This window comes from Pseudorasbora parva, chromosome 21 (assembly GCF_024679245.1).
Source record: "Pseudorasbora parva isolate DD20220531a chromosome 21, ASM2467924v1, whole genome shotgun sequence".
Classification (NCBI taxonomy): domain Eukaryota; kingdom Metazoa; phylum Chordata; class Actinopteri; order Cypriniformes; family Gobionidae; genus Pseudorasbora; species Pseudorasbora parva.
In genome coordinates, this window is record NC_090192.1 from 39,715,202 (window position 1) to 39,742,330 (window position 27,129).

Here is a 27,129-nt window from a genome sequence, read left to right on the forward strand (position 1 = left end):
CTGACATTTTAACAGCTTGTAAACTCTGAAATCCATTTTTGATATTTGATCCTCTGTGCGGCTCATGTAAAATGGATGGATGGCCTTTGGCTCTCAGAAGCGAAGCGTTCAGGAGTCGGTGTGTTCACACACATGTATTTCTATATCGCTCCAGGGCACAACTACAACCCTGACCCTGATATGGACGACGTTTTGCGTTGCGTTTAGGTGTTTATTTTGGTTTTGACCTCAGATGATGGAGGACCCTTTCTAAATTTATCCTAAAACTTTAAGTTCTACGGTATCATATTTGATGTGCTAATTTCTACGGCCTCTAAATGATCAAACCTTTGCTGATAAACCTGTCACACACAATCTACTGTAAATTGTCAGGATTTTGAGGCCAGGTTTAATTGTTCATATGACAATCATCATTGCATTTTTTTTTAAACTACAGGGTTTTAATCATGAAAGTAATTATTTAATAAATTAATAAAATGTATTTTATTTAATTATTTATAATTATTATATACCATTACACACACACACACACACACACACACACACACACACACACACACACACACACACACACACACACACACACACACACACACACACACACACACACACACACACACACACACACACACACACACACACACACACACACACACACACACACACACACACACACACACACACACACACACACACACACACACACACACACACACACACACACACACACACACACACACACACACACACACACACACACACACACACACACACACACACACACACACACACACACACACACACACACACACACACACACACACACACACACAAAATGCAGGTTTGATGAGCAGAAGGAACTTCTTTCAAAAACATTACAAAATAGTGATGTGTCAAAACTTTTGGCCTGTACTGTATATATATAATTTTATTTGTTCATTCAGTACTTTTTATTTTATTTTATGACATTGTGTTTTAATTTATAATTTTAAAATAAACTAATTTTATAAGAACAATTATTGTTATTATAAACCTGTCACACACAATCTACTATATCATGAGCATCAAATATGATCATCAGGCTTTTGAGGAAGGTTCATCTGTCAATCATCATTGTATTGCTTTGTTTCAAAACTGAAATCATCTTTCTAAGCATATTATTGGAAGATATTGATATTTTTATGCAAGTATCTCCTATGCTATTATAAAGATTTCATTGATTTACATCACAAGCATCCAAATTTCATCACTTTTTGATTATATAAATATCAGTATATGCACCAAATTGCATATTTTTGGTCAGATAAGTTTGGAGCGACATGAGGGGGAGTAAATGATGACCGTAAAACATCCCTTTTTAATGGGAAATAACTGAGACAAAGTTGTTACTGTATTTCTTAGTATTTAAAGTCTCTTGAAGAAGGTTGTTTATGTGGCTTGTGTATTAGTTTCCCTGCATTATCAGAGCCGCTGTCACTGCGTCTAAATGAAGACTCGGACTGATCTCATGAAATGCCGTATGTATGATACGCCAATCCGTATGCCATTTTGGCGTGCTATCAAGACGAATAATCGCTTTTTAGTGTGTTTATCAACGCCGTTTGGCCTTCATTGACTTACATTACCTGGTGATCGCGTGTTAAGTTGAAACACACACACACACACATTGTGTTTTTGTGAATTGTGGGGACTTTCCATTGGCGAAATGGATTTTATACTGTACTTGTAAGCGAGGTTTAGGGGTAGGGACAGTGTAGGGGGATATAATGTAGATTTTGTAAACTGTACATTATATCCCCCTACACTACCCCTAAACCTACCCATCTCGCACACACACACACACACACACAGGTTAGTTTCGCCGTAGACATTTACGTGGATAGCTCAAAATGCGTACAGATAACATGCCATTGGCTTTAGAAAGTGGCGTGTGTATTTACGCTAAGTAAATTTTATTTATAAAGTACATTTAAATTCAGCTTACACTGACCAAAGTGCTGTACAAAACAATCATAAAAATACATTAAAAATAAAATAATAATAAGAAGAACTAAATAAAAATAAGAAAATTAGAATTAGAGAACAGTTACTAATCCAAAAATTAATAAGCAGGAAAGGCTAGAATGTAAAGATGTGTCTTCAAGTCTAGATTTAAAAACAGAAACTGAAGGAGCACACTTCATGTCAGGCGGCAAAGGTCATAATGGAAGACTGAACACAAACTAACACACTCGTCTCGTTGTTCTGTTATCAGGGAGAATGTCCTCACGTCAGATTCACTGAGGTCAGAGGTCATTCATTTGACTACAGATGATGCTGACAGCGCCGCAGACGACTTCATCGAGCCGGACGCTCCGTAATGAGCAGCGTGTTCATCTGGGCTGACGGCTTCTGTCGTCATGGACACCGTGGTGCTGATGCAGGAGTTTAGGTGAGATGCAGGATGCTTATGTCTCGGCTGATTGGATGGGATTGGTTGTGACATTGATGCTCACACATGATCTCCGCTAATGGAGTGTGCAAATTGAGTTTCTTAATTGAATACTTTTGAATTGTTTGGCATCAAAACCAATACAGAAAGAATACAGAATATTGCATTTATATATAAATATATAAGTCGTTCATTCATTTGTTTTATATTTCATTAAATGTATTTTTTAATTCATCACTTATTTTAATAAACTAATGTTAATGTATAATGTTAATTAAGTATACATTGAATACAATTTTATTATTTATATTATTAATGTATACTATTTTATATTTATACTTTTTTAAGTGTATTATTTTAATTTATTGATTCATTAATTTATTTATTTTTTATTGCATACTTTTTTATGAATTAATATTAATGTATAATATTGATTAGTTAAATAAAAATACATTTATAAAATGTATTATTTGTTTTATTTAATAATGCATTCGTCCATTTATTTGATTGTTAATGATCTCTTAATTTTTCCATAAATTAATATTAATGTATGACATTAATTAATTCAATAATATATATACATCTATAAAATGTATTTATTTAATTAATTTATTCATCTCTTCAAATCATTTGTGTTATAAGTTTGTTTATAAAATATTTTTAATAATTTAATATTAATGTATAATGTTAATAAATAAATAAACATTTATACAAAATATTTTAATTTGTTTATTATTTTAATTAAATGTTTTAATTTATCACTTAATTTTATAATAAATTAATATTAATGAATACACATTTATAAAATGGATTGTTTATTTGAATTAATTCATCACTTAATTTTATTTGTGTGTGTTTTTATTTTATTTTTTAAGTGTATCCCCTGTGGGTTTTAGAAGTTGGATCAAGACTCTTCACGACTTTGAATATACGCATCAAATAACCACAGAGTTACCAGCACTAACACATCCATATTTATTCTGTGAAAATACAAAATAAAATCATGTACATTTTATTTACAGCCTTTTGTACATTATAATATACTGTATTTATATCTGCGTTGCCATGTTTAACACTCATCAGCAGCACAAGATGATCATCTTCCCATCGTTTTCATGAAACCACGTGACGTGATTCACACTGAATGCTTAAGACATTTCCTTTTAAATACATCTGTGTTCGTGTGAATCACCAAAATGACACATTAATCAAATATCTTGAGCAAATTCATGTCACTTTTCAGTCATCCCGTCTTTAAATATTGAAATTTGTTGCATGATGGCACTGTTCGCCAGAGCGGGTCTGTGCGGTTCCTCCCTCGAGTCCGGTCCTGCCCGGCACTGCTGATCTCAGATCAGCTCCGTTAAGGCTCACGTGACGCAAATATAAATAAAGCACACGTTTAACCTGATCAGGGTTTGATATAAAACACTGGAATGACTGAAGAAGTGACACAAAGCTCAAGGCCACACGTTTCACAGGTCTGAGCATATAAATGACTAACAGCACTTTGTTATTAACAGTAAAAACCTCATCAGATTATCAGATAAATACACGTCTAAAATACTGCAGATCAAATCTGTCGGCACAAGATGTGGAATGCGTTTAATCGTTCTCAGAAACGGCACTAATCAGTGAATGTCTGTCATACAGGCCATGAACTTTAACCTCCATCCGCACATTACTAATTTGAGATCTGAGCTGATTATGGATTAACCCTCACAATTTATAATTAAGAGGAAAAAAGAGCAACGTTATCGAAACAAAAAATGCAAAACAGCATGTTTATTGCTACAATGCATAATCATTGGTACGAGAAGACGGCGAAGCTGCCATTTCATCCAGCTTTAATCAGTTTGTTTTCTAGGTGTGTCCAGCATCTGGATTGGGTTTTTTGGGTTCTTTTGCCAATCCCGTGCCAGGCAGAGACCCGGACCGAGGGAGGACCTGAGCCCGCTTTTCGCGACGCGTGCCGTCCAATATCACATGACCAGATCAGACATCGAAGCTCTTTGGCTTGAAGAGGGAAACGGTTGGATTTCCCAACTTTGTTGTATAGTAAGTGATGTAAATCCAATTATGTGCCTACTAACCTATAAAACTCTTATTTATACATATTTAGCTTATAGTTAGAAGAGATTTCTGTCATCTACAGTAAGTGTAGTACATTCTACGCTCATCTCTTCATTATGTATACGTCTACATCTCTCTCTTTAGCTATTATGATACTTACTTCCAAAACCTCAACTGGTTGGTAACAATCGATCCATACATAGAGACCTTATTCACAGCAGGGCCATCTTTTTTTTATTTTTAACGGGAATGGAATCGAAGCTGTAAGGGATCCCAGACGGCAAAATGGTGTCGGGCCAGATCCGGACCACATCTGGATTCAACATGTACCAGATCAGGGATGACACCATGTCGCTGTCTGGGATGGACATGTCTCTCTTCAGTAGGTTTTACTTTTGGATTGGTTCATGTTGTTAGAGCATGAACGTTAACGGGTTTGAACTACTCTCTGAACAGTTAACACCTCCTCTAAACAAGAGTTTAAACTGTGGCAATTTAAATATTTAAGCGCAAGAAAATGCGAAAGGGAGCTCAATTCGTTACTCACGCGCTGTGTGGAAAGTTTTGTATGTGCACAATTGAACGATCTGCGAGTATCCTCGTTTACATAGTCAGTTATGGCTTTAGTAAATATAAAGCATAGAGAGAAATGTGTTCAGTATCAGCGTATTAGATCTGTGCATTTACTCTTAAAGTGACAGCAGCCTAATATTCCTGCTGCCATCTGTGTTTAAAGTCCCACTGAAGTGTAAAATAAGTGATCTAAGAGCTTTTTTTTACAGCAAGTGCCATTGAAAACATGATGGTTTATAAAATGCAGGTATGCAATAGGGGTGGGAATCGCCAGAGTTCCCACGATTCGATGATATTGCGATACTTAAGCCACGATACGATATTGTTGCGGTATATGCTGAGTATTGCAATAACATAATATGGCATTATGAATGGGTGTGCGCATTTTACTTTCACTTTAGAACTAGCGCCAATTCGAGGGCGGCAATTGCATGAATAGTGGATTTGTTGTTCTTAATGAAAAACACAACAGCAAATTCACTTAAATAGATCATTTTTACATTTCATGTTGAAACCAAATCTTCCACCATCGTGTCAGTCAGCCCCTCACTAGTAAATGAGATCTAACTCGAGCTGCGACTCTTGTTCAGCTCACGCTGCACGTTCAGTTTTTAATTGTAGTGTCTGTTCCCTGACAGATTCTTTTTTTACTTTGATAAAAAACATAAAAACTACAGTGGGGCAGTAGGCAAGTGATGTGTGTGTGCAGCCAGAAAGCCACGTCTCAGACAGGACGCGAATAATGAATTGAGCTCTTTCACGTTGCACTTGAACGCTCGTCTCGGTAAAAATCCTTGTAAACCTAACGGGGAGATGTGTTCAGTATCAGCGTATTAGATCTGTGCATTCACTCTTAAAGGGACAGCAGCCTAATATTCCTGCTGCCATCTGTAATAATAATGTTAAACAAATAAAGATAAAACTCACTGCTCTTGAATGAATAACTTATTTTAAAAGGGACAGTGTACATTAGTGTCATAACTGCCAAAAAAACCCAAAACATTGCGTGTAAAACAATATTTATGGCAGGTGTGTCGAAAATTTAGTTTTAGGCCCTGACTGAGGGTATGTGGAAATCTAAGCAATTCTCGCCGTTTTCAAGTAAAGCATTTGGACGTTGACTGATGCTCTTCTATATGTTGACGACATTAATTAGGCGCCGTTTACAAGGCAGAGATCTGAAACCATTTAAGATAAGTTGTGATTTTATAAAGAGATATGGGCACATTTTTTTTGTCCATGCGTTCGCTCTGAATCACATGTCTGCACATTTTAAGATCAAATGTAGGATGGTTTCTACACAACATTTGAGAAATAAGGCCCGGTAAGTCCCGCTTTCACAGCGGTGGTGGCGCTGCTCTGAATAAGGTCTGTAGGCTGTACATTTGATCCAGTCATGGAGAAACAATGCGTGATGTGATTTATTAAATGTCTAATACAGCCAGTCTGTCGATGAGCAGCAGGTTTGTCCAGACGTCGTCTCAAGGCTCCTCCTCCACTTCTCTGATTGGCTGGATGATGTTGCTGCTGGATTTGTACTGATTGGTCTGATTGGCCGCGTGTGTGTTGGTGTGTTTGAGTTGTGTGTTCCTGTTGAAGCTGTTCTCTGGCTCATCTGTGTACCAGTTTTTGTCTGCAGAACGATTGACATCATTTAGGCCTGAAGCATGCTCTACACACACGGGGAAGCAAACGTTTAGCTATGCATCGTCTCGTGCATGGTTGAGTTTTGAAATGTGCAATTCATAATGTGCATGTTGCATTCAGACTGCAAACGGGAATGATTTAAAGAGACAGTTCACCCAAAAATGAAACTTATGCCATCATTTACTCGCCCTCATGTTGTTACAAACCTGTACGAGTTTCTGTCTTCTGCTGAACACGATGTTTGGATGAATGTCTAACTAAACAGTTGATAGTAATTTGTGGTTCCCGTCAAGTTTGGGTAATATCTTCTCTTGTGTTTAGCAGAAGAAAAACTCATACAGGGTTGAAAGAACAGTAAATGATGACAAGTTTCACTTTTGCGTGAACTGTACCTTTAATATGGAATATACTGGTAAATGCAAGTTAAATACACTTCAAAAAAGATTTAGTAATATTTTGTAGGATTTCTTGATCTCGTATTTTCTTGATCATGCACTTGTTACTAAGTGTTTTTTTGATCATTTAATATACATTTATTTTAGGGCTGCCCTCGACTACAGATTGTTCTAGTTGACTGTTAAGGCCTGTGTTTATACCAAGAACGATAATTATAAAGATAACTATATTAGAGTCCACTTTTCTGTCTCTTTAAATGTTCCAGTTAGTTACAGCAGGATGGATTCTGATTGGCTGTCAATGTTTTTATCATTCATCAAAGCGTTCATCAAAAAAAAAAAAAAATGCTCTGAAAATGATTCCAACGCTATTGTTTCTCTGTGTCATTATTGTTAAAGCTGTAGTGTGAAGTCTGCTATTCATTAATAGTCAGAACTATATCTTTATAGTTATCCTCCTTGGTGTGAACTGGCCTTTAGTCGTCTATTTAAGCCATTCGTCAACTAATCACTCGTTTATATTAATAAGAAGTGATCGACCGATATATCGGTTTGGAATGTGACGTGAAAAATGAAATGTTTTGGGCTGCAGAGATTGTCACCGATGCGGACTCATCTCCGCAGTGGACATGCCTATATGCATGTTTCATACGGATTACATAATCTGAGAATATTTGTTTTCCACTTGAATTGGTTCATTTAAAAGTAGACATTGAGCTTTCTATAGATAGGCTAAATATATATTCTCACGTCTGCGTTCGGTTCAGTTGTGTGACACTCACGGTCACTGAGACGGCGGAAAGCGCATCCTGAATGTTTTCATTCATTTACAAAAGCACATTTTGTTGTTAATGTGAGTTGGCAGAAATAAAAGTAGACCCTTTACAGTTTGCATTACTCGTATCTATTTGAAGTTAAACTCAAGCGATCGCGCCGGCGCCTGTAGTCATGCAGTACGTGCGCTCTCCACACTAACAGATGTGCCTGTATAATAGCACACATGTTGGTAGGTTAACATTAGTCCAAGTAGACTTTTAAAAGTTGCTACTACTGACATCCTTCAAGTGATTGGTCAAATGTTTGGATTTCCTGCCGTTAATGATCTGTCTGTCACAGTCACTGATTTTGATTGATTTTGCCACTTTCTGTGGTGTTTTTTGTTTTGTTGCTGTGACCTAAATGAAAATGTACAAGTCAGTCAACTATTAGGAGGCAGCCATAATATTTTTTTGAAGGCATTTGAGATGATTTGCAATCAGCAATATTGGAGTATTTGGGTTCAAATGTTTTTGACATCCATTTCATGATCATGTGTGACATAGGTAATGTAACTTACATAAGTGTCTTTATTATTATCTAAATGCAACTTTTTATTTGGTTTATGCATATGAGAGAATTTGCATTGTAGGGACATTTTTAATATTAGATATTAGATAGAAAATTTCGTGAACTTGCAGACCGATTTCTATTTTTGATGAAAGCATTTGCGATGTAGGGACTTTATGATGTTGTTGTAATCATGCTTATGTTTGGAAATCAAAACCATGCAAACTACAAAAGACGTATGAACTACAGTACTACAAACACGAGCTAGATCTCTACAGACGGTCGCCATGGTAAAAGCATTATTATGGGAGCTCGTATGCATCAAGACAAACTACTGAAGGAATGCAGATCGCCTGAATCTACAGAAGACATGCATGGCAGAACGGCCAGGAAAAGCGGCTTTGCTTTCATTCAGAAAGCAAAGAATTAATGCTGGCGTGACGGTTTGAATGCACAGGTTTTCAGCTCATAACCATCTGAATTATGAGAGATGGTTGCAGTAATGACATGCATTCGTTTCCATACCTGAGACGGCTCTATTCGTCCTGGGCACACTTTAAAGAAAGGTAAAGGTGGCAAATGTTTAGCTGCAGCAAATGTTTTAAAAGCAAAGACTTCACATCATCAATACAGAAAAAAAATATTTTATTATGTTTAAGATATCGCATACACTAGCTCATATAAGAAAAATCTCTTACACTTGATATTTAGAGAACTTTGGTGTGAGCATGTGACTATTAGCAATGAACGTGAATTAAACAGAGAAAGCAAACGTCCCGCTCGCTTTTTACAAAAACTCCTCGAACGTCTGTTCTTGCAGCATCTTCTATATTAGGTTGCACCAAACAGGACATCGAGCTCAGTCCAAACAGCCTTAGAAATATTGAGCGTGGAAGATAATGACTCTTATGGAAGGAAAAGGACACGCGCTTTAAAAAGCCATCCATGGCTTCCCGTCGAGAGACGTCCATCTGAAAGAATCGTTCCTCCGTGTTTCCATCAGGATCAGTTTGGGTTTTTAAAACACAATGAACCTGTCACTAGCCTGCCTGTAAACCTGGTCAGGACTCATGAGTGACGGACGTCTTGCCTTTGTGTCCCCATCCAAACGCACACGTTTCACAGTGGCAAACGTCTATCGTCTTCATGCTTGTGCATTTCTGTCAAGGCTGTTCATGTGATTATACTCTCATTCTGTCATCTGTCAGCTCAAGAAGGCAGTGAATCGAAAATAAAAGCATTTGAAAAATACTAACATTCTTTATGAGCACGTACAGTATATTAATGTGTGTGTACAGCGAGTCCAGACATCTGAGAAAACTGATGACAAATCTATGAATTCTGCCTGAGTTATGGCTTAATAATTCAATGTTTGGTGACTGACCTGCAATTGATTTTTTTTTTTCTTCAAATAAAAGATATTACAATTTTTTGATTGTCTAATATGTGGTGAACAGATCTGTAATTTATTAAATTATACACATTTTATTTAATAATTTGTGTTGTGAATCTAAATAGTAAAAAAATGTCAAATTGCTAAACTTCCACAGTAATTTATATTATCAGAAAATGATTGTCATTTTAATTGTCTGTAATGTTTTTCATTCATTGGCCTTTGTTTTTATATTTGTATAATTTCTAATGTGTATTGCTCGTTTATTTCTATTGCAATAATCCATGAAAAGTTTGTTTGACGACATTTGTGATGTGAATCTAAATTGTTAAACTGCAAGTTTCTCAATTTTCACTGTAAAGTTTAATATTTTATTGATACACTAATCAAATGTTTTGTGACATTTTAATTTGAAACAAAAATCTATTGTATAGTATAGTCATTTGTACAGTCTCAGTAAATTTCCATTCTTCATGCATTTATTTGATATTTTTTGTGCTTCTAATGATTTTTTTCTATTGCAAAAAAACATTATTAGTTATTATTAAACTACAAATTAGTTTGACATAATTTGTGTTGCAAATCAATTGTTAAAATAGGCAAAATTTTCACTAATTTATATGATCAGAAATATATTTTAATGTAATATTTTTTTACTAAAACACACTAATCAAATGTTGTGTGACATTGACCGGCAATTGATTATTTTCCCCAATTAAAATAGGTACACTATTTATTATGTCATACTTTATTTTGTGCATTTGTTTGATTTAAAAAAATTATTTATAATATGCAGTTCATTTATTAGATGTATGAATTATACAGATTTATCTCTATTGCAAGAATCCATGATATGATTGTTTTATGTAATTTAGGTTGGTGAATCTAAAAAAAAAAGAAGTTATATTTTAATTTATTGACTTGTAATATTTGAATTTAATGCATAATTTAACCAAGCGTCAGATGTCTGGAGCTCACTGTATGTGGGTAAGATGAGCCAGCAGCCATGTTGCAGGAGCATCAGGACATCGGACCATAAAGGCGTCATGCGTTCATGAACACACACGCACTCGTCGGGTCGGGTGAACGTCTAGGATTAAAGTGCAGTTAAAGTGCAAAATGGTAAAGTGATTAACTGAGCCAACACAGTGTTACCCGTGTAAGACATACTAATCCTCAAACAAGAACATGGTTTCTCGTGTAAACGGTGGCCGTGGTTTGTACAGATGCAATTTATTATGCGAAGTAAACGTGAAGTAAAAAAATAAAGTCCAGAATTTGCGCTTTGAGATACCGAACCATTTGTCGATGAGTCCGTGACGTCGCACGCGCTCAAACGGCTTACAGAGGAACGTACTTCTGTTTGTCCCGCAGGTCTCGGCTCCGGCTGCGCCCCGGCCGCGCCGATGAGGGGATGGATTGGCCGGACGGGCTCTTCTTGCCGGGGAAGCAGGTGGAGTGAGTGGACAGGTTGGCGCGGGTCTGGCCGGCGTTGTGGTCGAATTGCATCAGGCAGAAGATCAGATCTGTAGGCACCATCTCAAAGTCGTACGGAGGGTTTGTGATCACGTACCTGTGACGAGACCAACAAAATCATCACAGGGTTCCCGCGGGGTCCTAAAAAGCCTTAAAGGGTTAGTTCACCCAAAAATGAAATATGTCAAATAAAGATTCGAATGGTTATGAATCAGTGAATTGATTCATGATTCGGATCGCGTGTCAAACTGCTGAAATCACGTGACATTGGCGATCCGAATCATGAATCGATGCGCTGATTCATAACCGTTTGAATCTTTATTTGAGGATTGAACACAAACCCGGAAGAGAAGCCAATGCTGAATAAAGTCGTAGTTTTTGTTATTTTTGGACCCAAATGTATTTTGGATGCTTCAAGAGACTCTAATTAACCCCCTGATGTCTCATATGGACTACTGTGATGATGTTTTTATTCCCTTTCTGGACATGGACAGTATAGTGTGCATACACTTGCATACGCTCTCGGACTAAATATAAAATATCTTAAACTGTGTGTGAAGATGAACGGAGGTCTTACGGGTGTGAAACGACATTAGGGAGAGGAGTTAATGACAGACATTTCATTTTTGGGTGAACTAACCCTTTAAAAGCATTGAATTTATTAATTTGATATAATCCCTTAAAAAGTCTTGAATTTTGATGTCTGGGTTTTAAAAATGTTGCTTTATGTAACATCTCCGTATTGTATTTTTCCTCAAAAGTTTAATTTGTCAACCACGATTATTTTGATTAAATAATGTAGTAAATGAAGAGTGGCGGTGATGCCTTCAGTAAAAGATCATGACGCTACAGCACCACAGCTTATAGACTACAACACAACACACACCAAGCTAAGGAGAAGAGCGAAAATTGTAGTTTTTCTTTGCTGGTAGGGACGTGAAATAGGTATTAATTATTTATATAAATGATCTTAAAAAGACTTGAATGTAACGAAGAAATCTGTAGGAGCCCTGCATCAGAATGATTAGTGAAGGATCATGTGACTCTGAAGACTGGAGTAATGATGATAAATTCAGCTTTGATCACAGGAATAAATCACACTTTACTATATGTTCACATAGAGAACAGATGATTTACACTGGAGGAATATTACATCATTTTACTGTATTTAATAATCAAATAAATGCAGCTTTGGTGAGCAGAAGAGGGTGTTAAAACCCAAACAAACCCTCGCAAACTCACCGTTTCGTGCACTGACTAGGGGATCCCAGGTGAGCGTCTCTCAATCGGTAGATTCCAAAACACAACATGTTGTACGTCTTTAACGCTTTACAGAATAAATCACCGTAACAGCCTCCGTCCTGAAAACAACAACACAAGCGTTATATGCTGTGACAGATTTCACCTTAAATTGACAGAGGAACAGAGTCTTGGTATTTTACTGTCAAGCCTCCAAGCATCCAATCATATCCTTTTTTTGTGTGTTTTGTGATGCACATTGAGGAATTTATTCATTATTGGCCATCTTGGCATCTCCATCCATGTTTTTTTATGCAATATCCCAAATAAAAATACATGAATGGAAACATAGCTACTGACATTGACATGATTTTATGGGTGTTCAAACACTTTCTGAGGCACTTCATGTCAGATAAATAATATAACTACAGCAGCCATTATCAGGACCAAGCACAAACAACAGGTCATGCTAACATGACTGGCAGTGTCAGATTAACTGCAACAACATGCCTTTTAAGATTTAGGCAAAAAGGCTGATTTTTTTTTAAAATATATAGTTACTAGTAATATGATTTAATGCTTTATCACTTTTGACCAATAGGTGGCACTGTGACCAGAGTAAGGTAATAATGACACACGCAATGCATTGCAGAGAGACAGCTTCAGGAGTCATCTTGGCCTCATGCCTCAACTTTGTTGATGCGGTCTAGGAGAATGATTTGGTCTGTTGACACAAAACCCTTCTTTTTTATCCTGAGTAAATAAAGGTTGAAAAAAATATATATACATACACTTTTGGCATGACCCAAAGAAGACCAGTTACAAGAATTCATTGCAACATGCTAATTTACTCAAAAGTTATTAGCATTTTGGCAGCTTTTTTAGTACACACATTGATGTGGACACACATTGAGTTATCAAAATCTGCGGCATTGATTCGTCAAGGAAATGCACGTGGGTTGTGAGCCAAACGATTGCTGATCATTTATCTACATTGTCATCCCAAAAACCTTTCCCACAGGCGTTTCTATGGGCTGCCATAGACTCAAGAGCAGATAGGTGCTACACAAGTCATAAATGTCTCACCCCCAGATCAGCGAAGGGCCCGTCATAGAGCGCCAGCTGGGCGACGCGACACCGATCTCTGTTGGCCAGAGTTTGTGGAGTGCTGTAACCTCCACGCAGAGCGTTTTCCTCTGCCAGCAAACCCTCCAGCTCTGGCGTGGCTCCGCCGGTCACCAGCGTCCGGATCAGAGTCAGAATGTTATCATTGAAGTACGTCTGAGAGAACACAGGCATTAAAGACACACAGGCATTAAAGACACACAGGCATTAAAGGGTTAGTTCACCCAAAAATGAAATGTCTGTCATTAACTCCTCTCCCTAATGTCGTTCCATTTAGTCCGAGAGCGTATGCACACTATACTGTCCATGTCCAGAAAGGGAATAAAAACATCATCACAGTAGTCCATATGAGACATCAGTGGGTTAATTAGAGTCTCTTGAAGCATCCAAAATATATTTGGGTCCAAAAACTACGACTTTATTCAGCATTGTCTTCTTTTCTGGGTTTGTGTTCAATCCTCAAATAAAGATTCGAACGGTTATGAATCAGCGAATTGATTCATGATTCGGAACACGTGTCAAACTGCTGAAATCACGTGACATTGGCGATCCGAATCATGAAAAGTCGTAGTTTTTGTTATTTTTGGACCCAAATGTATTTTGGATGCTTCAAGAGACTCTAATTAACCCACTGATGTCTCATATGGACTACTGTGATGATGTTTTTTCCTTCTGGAAAGGGGACAGTATAGTGTGCATACACTTTCATTGAAGGAACTGAAAAGCTCTCGGACTAAATTTAAAATATCTTTTTACACGGCTCTGTGAAATACTTGATTCTGATTGGTCAATCACTCATTCCGGCGGTATGTTATTTCCAGATGACAACCGCTCATCCGGGTACTGCGAGTTATCTTGACCGGCACTACTTCTGTGCTTAACGCTGGCGCCATCTTGTGGCTTAAACAGCCGTGGGTTACAATGGAAGACTTCAAGGCAGGTTTCCTTTATAAAGTTTTAAATATGGATATTTTTCCGACACAAACGCATCGATTGGAATCAGAAGGCTCTATTAACCCATCGGAGTCGTGTGGAGCACGTTATTTGACGGACAGCTGCATTTAATGGACTTCAGAAACAGCTCCAACTACTGCTGGGATTAACGCTAGCCTGGACTTTTTAAATATAACTCTGATTGTATTTGTCTGACAGAAGAATGTCATAAACACCTATAATGACCTGAGGGTGAGTAAATCAGAGGCTTGGGTTCATTTTTGGCTGAACTAACCCTTTCAGCATTCATTCTCAACATTTAGCAGCAATAGATAAAGGCTTAAAGCAGTCTGGAACAGTTTTTCTCCGCGGAAGCTTTACATTAGAGCTAATAAAATATTTAATCTCAAGACAATATATTGTGTCTAATTACATTAGGGTGAGGAGTTAATGACATACATTTCATTTTTGGGTGAACTAACCCATTAAAGACACAGGCCAGGGCCAGAGGGCATTCAGTGACACTCACAGCACTCATCAGGGAATCCAATACACTGACGGCAAACGCCGTTCCACAGGCGAAGGGTTGTGTGAGATACAGCTCCGTGTCGGGGTCGTCGTCATCATCCTGGTCCAGAAACTGGACGTTTGAGTCGTTCACTGCAGACACACACACACACACACACACACACACACACACACACACACACACACACAGATTGTTAGGAATGTAATGACATAAATGAGGAGGATTATTAAAGAATATTCACAGGAAATAATGCAGGGTCAAAAATGAACACTTTTTGGAGTAACCCGCCAGTGCAGAGGCTGGTACACTTCATAAGAACTTTATTAAAAGAACAACAGCATAAAAAACAATGAATCCTTTCTAGAGTGATAAAACCTGCCAAAAAATAAGTCTAATCATGAGTCGTATTTCACCACAAACTTAAACAAAAATAAAAAACACATTTAATAATACCCCAAATACTAATTCTCATTACCTTTACAGTTAAAACTTAAGTCAGAAAATTTTGATTAAATTTATACAATTTAATTAAAAAAATATATTTGTTTCTGTTGATCTGCCTTAGTTAATAATAGCTGATTATTTTACGACAAGTTGTGTTACTAAAGCAATGAATGTGTGTGCGCGCGCGCGCATGCATGCATGCATACATACCCCTCCCCTCTGGTGCTCGTCGCAATTTTTATTTATATGAAAAGTACTATATTTTAGTTCGAGGACGTTTTTTATTTAATATTTTGATTTTATGGTTTTCAAATGTATATTTATTTATAATGTATATTATTTATAATCAAATTATTCACATTGAATGTGTTGGAGCACAGACTGAAGTTTGATCATTTTTTCAAAGACAACACTTGGTGAATTATTGCTAAAAAGAAAAACATGTCAACTCATAAAAAGTACTGAATTGTAAATTTATTGTTATGAAAAATGCACAAATATACTATTTAAACTTTTTTAATATGAAATATATATTTTCTAAAACTGCAAGAACCAAAGCCATAAATCTAAAGTCGAATTCCAAATTTGAGCTTTGATCTCTCAAAACATTAGTTCAGTGTGATTTTGTTTCATTTCGCACCATGAAGTCCATTAAAAAACAAAACGCAATGACAGAAGAGCACCAGAGGATATATAATGTTAAAAAAATGCTAAATGTAGTTTCATGGTTAGTAATAAACAAACAAAAAAACATTTAATGGACAGAAAATAGTCAATTCATTGACATGAAGTTCATTTTGGACCCTGAACTCATGCGTTTCCTGTAAGACTCAGAAACAGAAACTCTTTTTTTTTTTTTAAAGAAGAAGATTCATTACCACACAAAAGCACACAGGAGTCACAGCATGCGACGGTCACACAGCGCTCATGCCAACACCCTCATAAAGCAACAGAGTGCATCCAAAGAAAAGCTGAAGCACTGACGAAACTAAAGGAATGAAGTCCAGAGGATGAGAAATGAAGCGAGTCTTTCAGGTGAGCCGCCCGTCAGCGGGTCTTACCCAGCTCAGTTATCATGGGGATGTTGTTCCCGCTGCTCTTGTCCTGGCTCAGAGAAACCAGGGGCAGCAACTTGTCTGTTTTAGCTATCAGCATAAAACAACCAGTTACCATAGCAGCGTTACCAGAAACTAGCTTCACAAGGATTTTAGCAACTTATCAAAACCACCCGCGACTAAAACTGCCATTTATGCAAGACTTTCCCCCAGGTTTCCATTTAACGATTGTCTGACTATCACCAGACCAAGCTCAATTTAAGATTGAACATTGGTCTGTGGAGTCTGCTCTGTATTTTCTACTGCTCAAGAGGTGTGATCAATGGGTCGGTGCCCGTCGCTCTCTATCCGTCATCGTTTTAAACCCACCAATAGCGTGCCAGGTGGATAAGCCAGTCTGTGGTTGGTTCCCGCAAAAGTGTAACAGAAGCAGCAGAAATGAATGTACAGGTTTCCAGTTGCCGGGCGAAATCAAATCACCGGCAGATCAGGCTGGGTTTACCCAGTTTAATTTAACGAACTAACAATGCTAAAAAAAAATCTAAAGCGTTTATTAAATTTAGTTAATGTTAATATTATTTAATGGACCTGAACTAACACAAACTAACAATGTATTTTTATTATCTATAATTAAAGCTGCAGTCTGTAAGTTGTTTGAAAGCTGCAGTTATTTGTTGAATTATCATCTTTACGTGGGTTGTGCATCGGCACGGCTCCTCAGCGAGGGTGAATCTAATGTTTTGAGGAGTGTGTGTGTGTGTAATGTTTTGATGGCTGTCAGTCACTGCACCGGCGTTGATACTGTACTTCAGAATCAAAGATTCTCCATGTAGGAAGTATGACCAAAATAAGGATTTTCAGCGGAAAATGTCATCTGAACATGTAACATGTCTGCCTTTTGTTCTGACCAACTGAGAAAAAAAGCATAACAATAAATCAAGCGAACAACGGTAATTAATTCTAATGATAACTTCGCTCATATCACATCAAACCGTGCAAATTATTATTATACTTTGTTCTCATTGTTAATGTTAACATGTGTTGTTGCTTGACTTGTGTTCTGTATTAGCGTTACCTATAGATTTACATTTCTGTACAGTCTAATCTTTTGCTTTTGACGGCCGGTGAACCTCCAGCTGTCACGGATGATTGTCGTTTGAGTCTTTCTGGATTACAATCCGCCATAAATATTATGTTTATTTAAATGATCCACCACCTGCAGCATCCTCACACGCAATAGCTGACTAGCCGAACTCCTCCCTTATGTGTACAGACGTGACAACGACGCAGAGACACGTATGGTTATGTGCTTGATCAATTTGATTCTGGATCATTTTTACCCCCCCCCCCCAAAAAAGTTACAAACTGCAGCTTTAACAAAAATGAATAAATCCTGTAACAAACGTAATGCTCATTGTTAGTTAATGTTAGTAAGTGTTACAGATTTTGTTTTTTAAGATTTGAAAACATGCTGCATTTATTTGATTAAAAACAGTAAAATTGTGAAATAGTATTCCAGTGTAAATCATCTGTTCTCTATGTGAATATATAGTAAAGTGTGATTTATTCCTGTGATCAAAGCTGAATTTATCATCATTACTCCAGTCTTCAGTGTCACATGATCCTTCACTAATCATTCTCAGATGAGGATCTGATGATCAACACACAGTTAGGATTATTATCAGTGTTGAAAACAGTTCATATTTCTGTGGAAACTGACATTTTGTTTTTCAAGATTCTTTGATGAATAGAAAGTTCAAAACAACAGCATTTGTTTATCTGAAATAGAATCTTTTGCTATATTATAAATGTCACTTTTGATCAATTTAAAAGCATCCTTGCCGAGTAGAAGTGTGTAAATGGCTGGAATATCTCACCGAGCTCAGTGATGATGGGAATGTTTGCTCCTGTGGTTATGGACACCTGCCGTACCAGGCCGTGGACAGGACTGTTCTCCGGAGAGGAGCGATCCATTCCAGGAGGAGTGAAACCTGGAGCAGGAACACAACAGAAGGGAGTTATTGTCTCAGAAAAGAAAGAAGCGATTGTGAACTGCCTGAAACGAGTCATCAGTAATTCCAGTCTCACTTCCTGTTGAACCTATAGACTGTGTGTAGCACTGCCCCTTTTCAATGCTACGCTCATGGTCTTCTAATTTCCGTTTCGGTTCCACAGCGATCTCGCACTTATGAATGAACTGCTACGGTCTACTGACATTTGTTTAGACATTTGCTTCAAACATTACAAACTTCCACTGATTATTCTTTGACAACGATGCCATGGAAATATACAGCTCTAGGGCAAAATGGAAGTTCAAAGACAAAATTCTAAAGATGGCTGCGTGCAGGTTTATCAGCCACATAAGGTCTTTAACTTATTTGCATAATGCCAGTCTATGGTCTTGATTGGCTGAACAGTGTCTTTTGGCCTGCCCTCAAACATTATTGAAAGCCTTATCAATGGACGCTTGTTTCCACTACAGAATAAAAAAGGTAATTGTAACTTTCTTCATAATTGAGTTTACATCTTGCAATTCTGACTCTTCTCAGAATTGTGCGATATAAAGTCGGAATTGTGCGATATAAAGTTGGAATTGTGCGATATAAAGTCGGAATTGTGCGATATAAAGTCGGAATTGTGCGATATAAAGTAGGAATTGTGCGATATAAAGTCGGAATTGTGCGATATAAAGTCGGAATTGTGCGATATAAAGTCGGAATTGTGCGATATAAAGTCGGAATTGTGCGATATAAAGTCGGAATTGTGCGATATAAAGTCAGAATTGTGAGACATAAAGTCGGAATTGTGCGATATAAAGTCGGAATTGTGCGATATAAAGTAGGAATTGTGCGATATAAAGTCGGAATTGTGCGATATAAAGTCGGAATTGTGCGATATAAAGTCAGAATTGTGTGATATAAAGTCGGAATTGTGCGATATAAATCAGAATTGTGCGATATAAAGTCGGAATTGTGCGATATAAAGTCGGAATTGTGAGACATAAAGTCGGAATTGTGCGATATAAAGTAGGAATTGTGCGATATAAAGTAGGAATTGTGCGATATAAAGTCGGAATTGTGCGATATAAAGTAGGAATTGTGCGATATAAAGTAGGAATTGTGCGATATAAAGTCGGAATTGTGTGATATAAAGTCAGAATTGTGTGATATAAAGTCGGAATTGTGCGATATAAATCAGAATTGTGAGATACAAAGTCAGAATTGTGTGATATAAAGTAGGAATTGTGCGATATAAAGTCGGAATTGTGCGATATAAAGTAGGAATTGTGCGATATAAAGTAGGAATTGTGCGATATAAAGTCGGAATTGTGTGATATAAAGTCAGAATTGTGTGATATAAAGTCGGAATTGTGCGATATAAATCAGAATTGTGAGATACAAAGTCAGAATTATGTTTTAAATGGTTTAATTTTTGCAGCAGAAACAAAATTTCATACTTATCTGATATAGTCCATTGATGCAAAAGGCAGTTGGGTGAAGATGGAGATGGTGGTCTTAAACATGAATTAATTCCAATCAAAAAGATAAATCCAATGTCCCAAAAAGAAAAGTTACACCTTTACAATCCTCGAGATCAACAAGGCAAGGCAAAGCCACAGTTCAGGAACTGAAATCCTCTTTTGATCTCAAAGTAATGAACTGAAGACATATAAACGCTAGCAGCAGTAAAGAGTCCTTACTGAGTTTCCCAATCAAGACTCGACGCGTTAGTGGAAACACCGCAGGTGAGCCATGCTTCCTCTGCCAACAATCTGACTTGCTCTGCTACCCACCTGGGCATACACCCGTCCCTCCAGCCCCCTAGCGCCTCTGCTGGCGAGGAGTAGAGTTACACTCCGGAAGAGGAACATGGTAACAGGCCTAAAGCTGTGGCCACACTAAAAGGTGTTTAAACTCTTATAAGTCAATTAAACTTTTTTATATAGCTTTTACAATGACGATTGTTTTAAAGCAGCTTCACCGTGTTAACAGGAAAATAATGCGACAGAATTTGATTCGGCTGTACAGTCGCTCTGGAGAAAACGGGGATGTTATCAGCTCATTTCATTTATCATATAGTGACAATGTGGGCAGATCAGTACTATAGTTGATATAGTTAATATAGTTTAGTAATTACATTTTATTTGGATATTTATTTAAAATGTAATTGTCCCCAGTTTGAGCAAGCCAAGCCAAAGGCGACAGCGGCAAGAAACCGAATCTCCATCAGGGCATGATGGAGAAAAATAAAGCTCGGAGAAACCAGACTCAGTCGGGGTGCCAGTTCTCCTCTGGCCTAACACACAGTGTATGATTATTATTCTGGCAACCTTACAGGTCAGAAGTCACATTAGATAGAAATATTCGAAGGATTGGGGTCATCACATCGGAGACGGGTTTATTGAGTTTCAAAATGTGAGAGACCACAAACATGATGAGAAGAAATCATAAATTTACCCGTTTTGTTCCTCTAGTGTGTTTAGTGTCACGATGTGACCAGGAAAGCACACCACACACTAACAGATCCCATTCACAAATAACAGTCTCGTCTGTGAACACGGAAATCTCACAAAATCTCTTCATCAGACGTGAGTCTGAGTCACGTGACTTTAAAATAAAGAAACATGGCGGACGACCGGCAAGAAGAAATTACACTTATAGGGTATGGACTGCTTTTTACAGAAAATTTGGGGGGGTAAGTGTTTAGATGAAGTCATGGAGACAGTGTGAAGATGAACTTCCGTCTGCTTGCTTTCTGATTGGATTTAATGTTGAATATTTACGATTCGAGATCGGGGCAGCTCCGACGTTCTTCCGATCAGGTTCAATCACTCTTAAAGGGATACTTCACAGATTTTTAATATTAAACTCTGTTATTCCCTTAACTAAGACGAGTTGATACATCCCTCTCTCGTCTCAGTGTGTGCTCTTAATCTCTCTGACGCGCGGTGACGATCTGATAGCATTTATCTTAGCCCACTAAGCCCAGTTCATTCACTATGGTCCCAAACAGAGATCAAGTTAGAAGCGACCAAACACCTCCACATTTTCCCTATTTAAATACAGTTACACCAATAGCTGAACGATCAAGTATGGTGACATAAAATAAAACGTAGCACTTTTCAAAGCGGATTAAAAAGGAGAACTATAATGTATGGTGGAATAGCACTTTTGAGAGTACTTCGACGCAGTAAAAAGTCCCGGCTGAAAAATCCTCCCTCACATCTCCCCTATCGACAGAAATGAGAGAGTGAGGGGAGATGAGGGAGGATTTTTCAGCCGGGACTTTTTACTGCGCCGAGTCGAAGTACTCTCAGAAGTGCTATTCACTTTCACACTGGTGCTAAAATACGTTACTTTGCACACTTTATATCTCAGTCCTGCAAGGATGACAGAAAATGTACTCGCATTTGCTGACCTGTGGGAAAACATGAAAACAAAATGCAGTTGCGTTTTGGACCAAACGTCAGAATGCTGACTGAGTACGACCTGGACGCGATATTTGGCTAAATAAAATGACCCTGACAGAAGAATTGTGTGATAACTTGATGACATCTGTATTATCTCAGTGAGCTTTCATGAGGTTTACGCATGCGCAGTGAGTTGAATTTGACGTTTGATGAGAAACTTTTGGAAAATGTTTTATTCCGTTTTAATCCGTATTAATGTGGACGCAGCCTGAATCCTTGATTGAACCGTTTCAGACACTGCTGAAATCATTATTACAATGTTCAAGAGCTTGAATGCATGAAAACATTGCAGGAGACTCCAAAACAAAAAAGAAGTGAATTTATGCTTAAAATAAGAAAAAATATCTGCCAATGGGGTCAGAAAAATGATCTTGTTTTCTCTGAATCCAACCCCACTGTCAGATATTTGTTCTTGTTTAAATCATAACCCAGACAGCGATAGTGTCAGCCACATCTGGTACATTCAACACGTCCGGATCTGGCCGACACTATGGCGCTGTCTGGGCATCTCAAGTAAATGCTCTTTTATAATAGTGGATATACAGTACATATGTAATGGGAAACAATCGCTCTCTTGCATTGTCCCGATGGGCCGGTCCTGCCGTTACCTTGAGAGTTGGCCTGCAGAAGTCCAATACTGTCATCAAACTGCATGGACTTGATGTTGAGAGACGCCAGAATGCATTCCTTATCCTGCAGAGAGGCGTCGTCGATATTGTTCTGATTGGCTGACAGGATGACGCACATGTCACACAAGTTGATGTTGACGGCTCTCAGATCGGCCCGGCTCAGTGGAGTGCCCTGAACAAGACACATGCATCAGAAACACTGAAACGCCATCACGGCTTTAAAAGAACACTCCACTGTTTTTAGAAATAGGGCTTATTCAACTTCTTTCCTACATTTAGATATGTGGGCAAATGCATTTTTGTCTCAGTGTATGCATTGTTTTAGTTTGGCAGGGTCGCTGCTAGCTTAGCTTAGCATAATGAATGGAATCCTATGTTGCCAGCTAGCATGTCCTGAGTAAAAGTGACCCAAAAAAAACCTCACCTAATTACTTCTTGTGGCCTGCAGATTAAGACTAGGTGATTTCCTAGAAAGATATGCTATATTATGGGGAAGCACAGGCGAAGCAGAGATATCACAGCTCTCATCCTCACGTCCTTTGGTTGTTGTGCGATCGCAATGTGTTGCGTGATATCTCTGCGCTCAAGTAGCAGCGCTTCCCAATAATATAGTCCCAAATCAATATCTGCCTAGGAAATCACCTCGTCTTAATCTGCATCTCTATTTGTACTGGTTGTGAATACGCAGGCCACAAGAAGTAATTAGGTGTTTTTTTTATATCACTTTTACTCGGACATGCTAGCTGGCAACATAGGATTCCATTCATTATGCTAAGCTAAGCTAGCGGCAACCCTGCCAAACTAAAACAATGCATGCACTGAGACAAAAATGCATTTGCCCAGATATATAAATGTAGGAAAGAAGTTGAATAAGCCCTATTTCTAAAAACAGTGAAATGTTCCTTTAACAGAGAGAGACGTCCACTCACGGGTAGGATGGAGACTTTGGGGAAGTTGTGTAGCGTCTCCCACTCTCTCTTCAGGTACTCCAGAGAGCCCACGAACACGATGGGCTTCAGCTCGTGATAGTGGAAGTTACTGGCTCTCAGAGGCATCACCAGGTTACGCAGACCGATCAGGGCCGACTTCACGTCCCCAAATATACAAACCACCACGTGACCACTCAAAACGGTCATCGCCGCCTCGCTCCGCGTCTGAGAGAGAAGATCAGACGAATGAGATTAATAACTGACCGCACAAACACACACAAAAAAAACACTGTTATTAACTAAAACTATATTCATTAAAATTAATGATACATTTAAAAACAATTACAATATATATATAAAAAACTTTTTCATTTAAAAAAATATAAATCGACAATAAGAAATACTTTAAGTACTTAAATACTTAAAACTTTAAGTTATACTTTGAGTAAATATTTCAGTTAGTTGGCAGGGTCAAATTTTCGTTTAGTTTGTTAGTAGTAAAATCACTAATACTAAAACTGAATATCAGGGCTTCAGACTGTGACAAAATGGTGCATTTCGCAACCTTTTTCCTGTCGGTGCGACTACATTTTGTTAGAGGTCGCACTGGTGCCTCCACCTGATAACTGATAAGAGCGGCCAGTTCTGTTACGTCAAACGAATCATAAATCCTTTCTCAGCTCGTAGCTATAATAGATAGCGCAGCTCGAGCTCACACACGGGCCGATCTCAATCCCGACACCGTTACTAACAGCGCTGGAGATCCAGAGAGAAAGCGCAGGATTCACCACAGGATTAATAACATCGCTGCTGCGAGATCTAATGAAGCGCTCGCCACAGAGTTCACCGTTATAAACCACAGATAGACCAGGAAAGAGTTTCAGTCACAAATCACCAATATTCACCATGATTTACTGTAGTAACACCACATGGGATTCTGGAAGAAATAGTCAAATGTATTATTTTTATATTATTCATCTTTTATAACCTTTTGAGTGTGAAACTCAAGCACTTTACAAGAGCTCCTAGCACTTCAAAGTTATAAATATTACCCAGTTTTAATGTTATTTATTTTTTATGTGATGATTTGTAAAACTATAAAAGTTTAAAGCTGTAGGAAAACAAACACTCTGTGGCAAACGAGCACTTTTATTTTAAAAAGACATGAAATGACCACTATAACCCGTAGATGGCGGCAGAGGAGCACGCATTGACTTGTTAGTAGACATTTCCACTACTTAATTTCTGGAGAAAAGTAGGAAATCACAAAGTCTCATGGAAAACCAAAAAATGTCATCAGATTGTGCCTGAATTACTCAGAAAACAAGTAAAGAGCTGCTTTATTAACCACTAAAGCTGTCGGTCAGTTCAGTCTGAGACTATAGAGGAACAATGAGACATTTAAGAGCAGAATATTGACATTTTCTCTATAAAAATAGGTTTTTGCACATTACCGTTGTTAATATTATCTGCATATCAAATCAAGCTCAGTGCTTCACTGTTATGTTCCCAATAAACAAACGTAATATTATTAGTAACCGCACTTATTCACAAAACAATAGTACTTTTACGATTAAATTGACTTTATGATTACATTTTGCTGGTGCCACTGCTCTCTAATGTTAGTCTGGAGCCCTGTTTATAATTTTTTTTTATTTTATTAAATTACAAAGTAATTAAACTGACAAAAACTCATTTACTAAAACTAATTTCAGTTATACTTATATATAGCATATCTAATTTCCATTTCCAGTTTGGGTTGAAAGGCTAAAATGACCAAAACTAAAATTGAAAATAAATAAACTAAAACTTAAAAAAAAAAAAAGTAAGTTAGGTATAAAACTGACAAAAATACCTTAAATTAAAATAGAAAATATACAAATACAGTCTCATTTAAGATATTAATAAATACTATAATACAATATAATATGATATTATAACATTGATCTAACATCTAAATCATTTAAACACAAAGCAGCAGTTCTGTTAATGTTCTGATGGTTTCTCACCAGGAGGACCTTCTCTATGTCTTTCGATGGACACCAGTGAAACATCCCTGTAGAATCATATTTCTTTATGTTCTCATCCATTGTTTCCATTTGATCGTGTCCTGAGAGCAGCAACGGGTCATGCCTGAAATAAACAAGCCACAAAAAAACATTGAAAAGTGAACATCGGCCATGTTCCCGTTCCATTTGGTACAAGATCAATGTCTTTATAAATCAGACATTTGTTGGGAATGAAATGGATCCTCGTGTTACAGGACGTGATGGAGAACGGGGCCGTGGCGGAGCTCTGGGGTCTCAGGGACGTTTGATTCGCCCATTAAAGAGGTGAAGGTTTCAGCGTGCTGTCAGAGAGCCTTCCCATCCGTCAGCCACAGCTGGCTGTTGTGACTTTATTTTCAATCTGTCTCCCCTCCATCATTAGAGCCATTAGAGGCTGAGCTGAGCTGAAGACGGCTCTCTTCACTTCCTCCAGCTCTCTGTCCATCAAATTTAATGCTCACTGTGACAGCAAAACCGCACGGAGGAACAGAGACGCCACCCCGCGGGCGGCAGCTCACCTTCAAACCAGTTACACGCGACATCACACACACACACACTTCCCGTCGTGACTCACGCGCAATAACACGAGTCAGACTTCTGCCACAAAATAAAACGCTTAAAAAGATAATTGCGACTTTTTATCTCACATTTCGATGTTTATATTTTGGTGTTCTGAAAGTCTCAATTATCTTTTTATTCTGTGGCAGAAACAAGCGTCCTATAGCCTAGAGTCAGGGTGTTATAGCAACTCTCCGTTGGCTTGCGAGCTGTAAAAACCAAACTCTGGTCGGGCCAATCACATCGTGTATAGAGTCGGTGGGCGGGGCTTAACATAATGATGGCCGAGTTGCGTTTGCGTGCTTCTAGTAAACACAGAAACTGGCGAGTGGCGGTCTGTATCTGTATCTGCGCAACCCTCGGTTTTATTTGGCAGGAGCGCTTTACTCTTAGCAGTGTGAACATGTCTCAGCAGTGCACAGAGTAACGTCATAACATCATTTTAAACACACTTAAATGTATCTAATATGATAAACAGAGCTGCATTACCTCATAATCATGACTGGAAAAGCGGAAATAGTGCGGGCGCCCGGCGACTGTGTCCCGTCCCGTCATAATAAAAGACCCGGTGTTCGCGAGACGGGTATTTGTTTAACAATCGCTCCAGCGGTCGTGCTCAGCTCCACAACACTCGCTCCTGCTCTGCTTCTCTACAGTAACGTTAATAACCGCATCCATCAACATGATTTCTGCCCGAGTCCTATTTTCCACCGGCTGTGAGGTGAAGACCACATCTCCCAAGATGCTGCGCTCACACTTGGCGTCATCAAACTACACCTTTGTTTAGAATAGGCGCCCTCCAGTGGATGGAAAGTTGCATTGTGCACCTTTAAAAGAACGATTCGTTCAAGAACCG

General features: G+C 38.0%; 1 protein-coding gene across 7 annotated transcripts in view; it reads right to left on the bottom strand.

Annotated features, from left to right (window-relative positions):
- Positions 1-3,391: 3,391 nt before the first annotated feature.
- Positions 3,392-27,129, bottom strand: part of LOC137056415 (calcium-activated potassium channel subunit alpha-1a-like) — a 139,856-nt gene continuing 116,118 nt past the window's right edge. For 4 of the 7 annotated variants that reach the window (XM_067430499.1, XM_067430498.1, XM_067430503.1 and 1 more), the window contains 11 exons: positions 25,677-25,800; positions 23,668-23,892; positions 22,718-22,910; positions 18,517-18,630; positions 16,646-16,729; positions 15,141-15,271; positions 13,640-13,834; positions 12,557-12,675; positions 11,196-11,411; positions 8,971-8,999; positions 3,392-6,749 (listed from right to left, as the gene is read on the bottom strand). In XM_067430499.1, coding sequence (XP_067286600.1) covers positions 6,559-6,749; positions 8,971-8,999; positions 11,196-11,411; positions 12,557-12,675; positions 13,640-13,834; positions 15,141-15,271; positions 16,646-16,729; positions 18,517-18,630; positions 22,718-22,910; positions 23,668-23,892; positions 25,677-25,800 — 1,621 coding nt within the window. In that variant the 3' untranslated portion in view covers positions 3,392-6,558. Of the gene's footprint in view, positions 6,750-8,970; positions 9,000-9,073; positions 11,412-12,556; positions 12,676-13,639; positions 13,835-15,140; positions 15,272-16,645; positions 16,730-18,516; positions 18,631-22,717; positions 22,911-23,667; positions 23,893-25,676; positions 25,801-27,129 lie in introns of those variants that run through there. The other 3 variants (XM_067430500.1, XM_067430501.1, XM_067430504.1) reach the window with 3 other exon arrangements.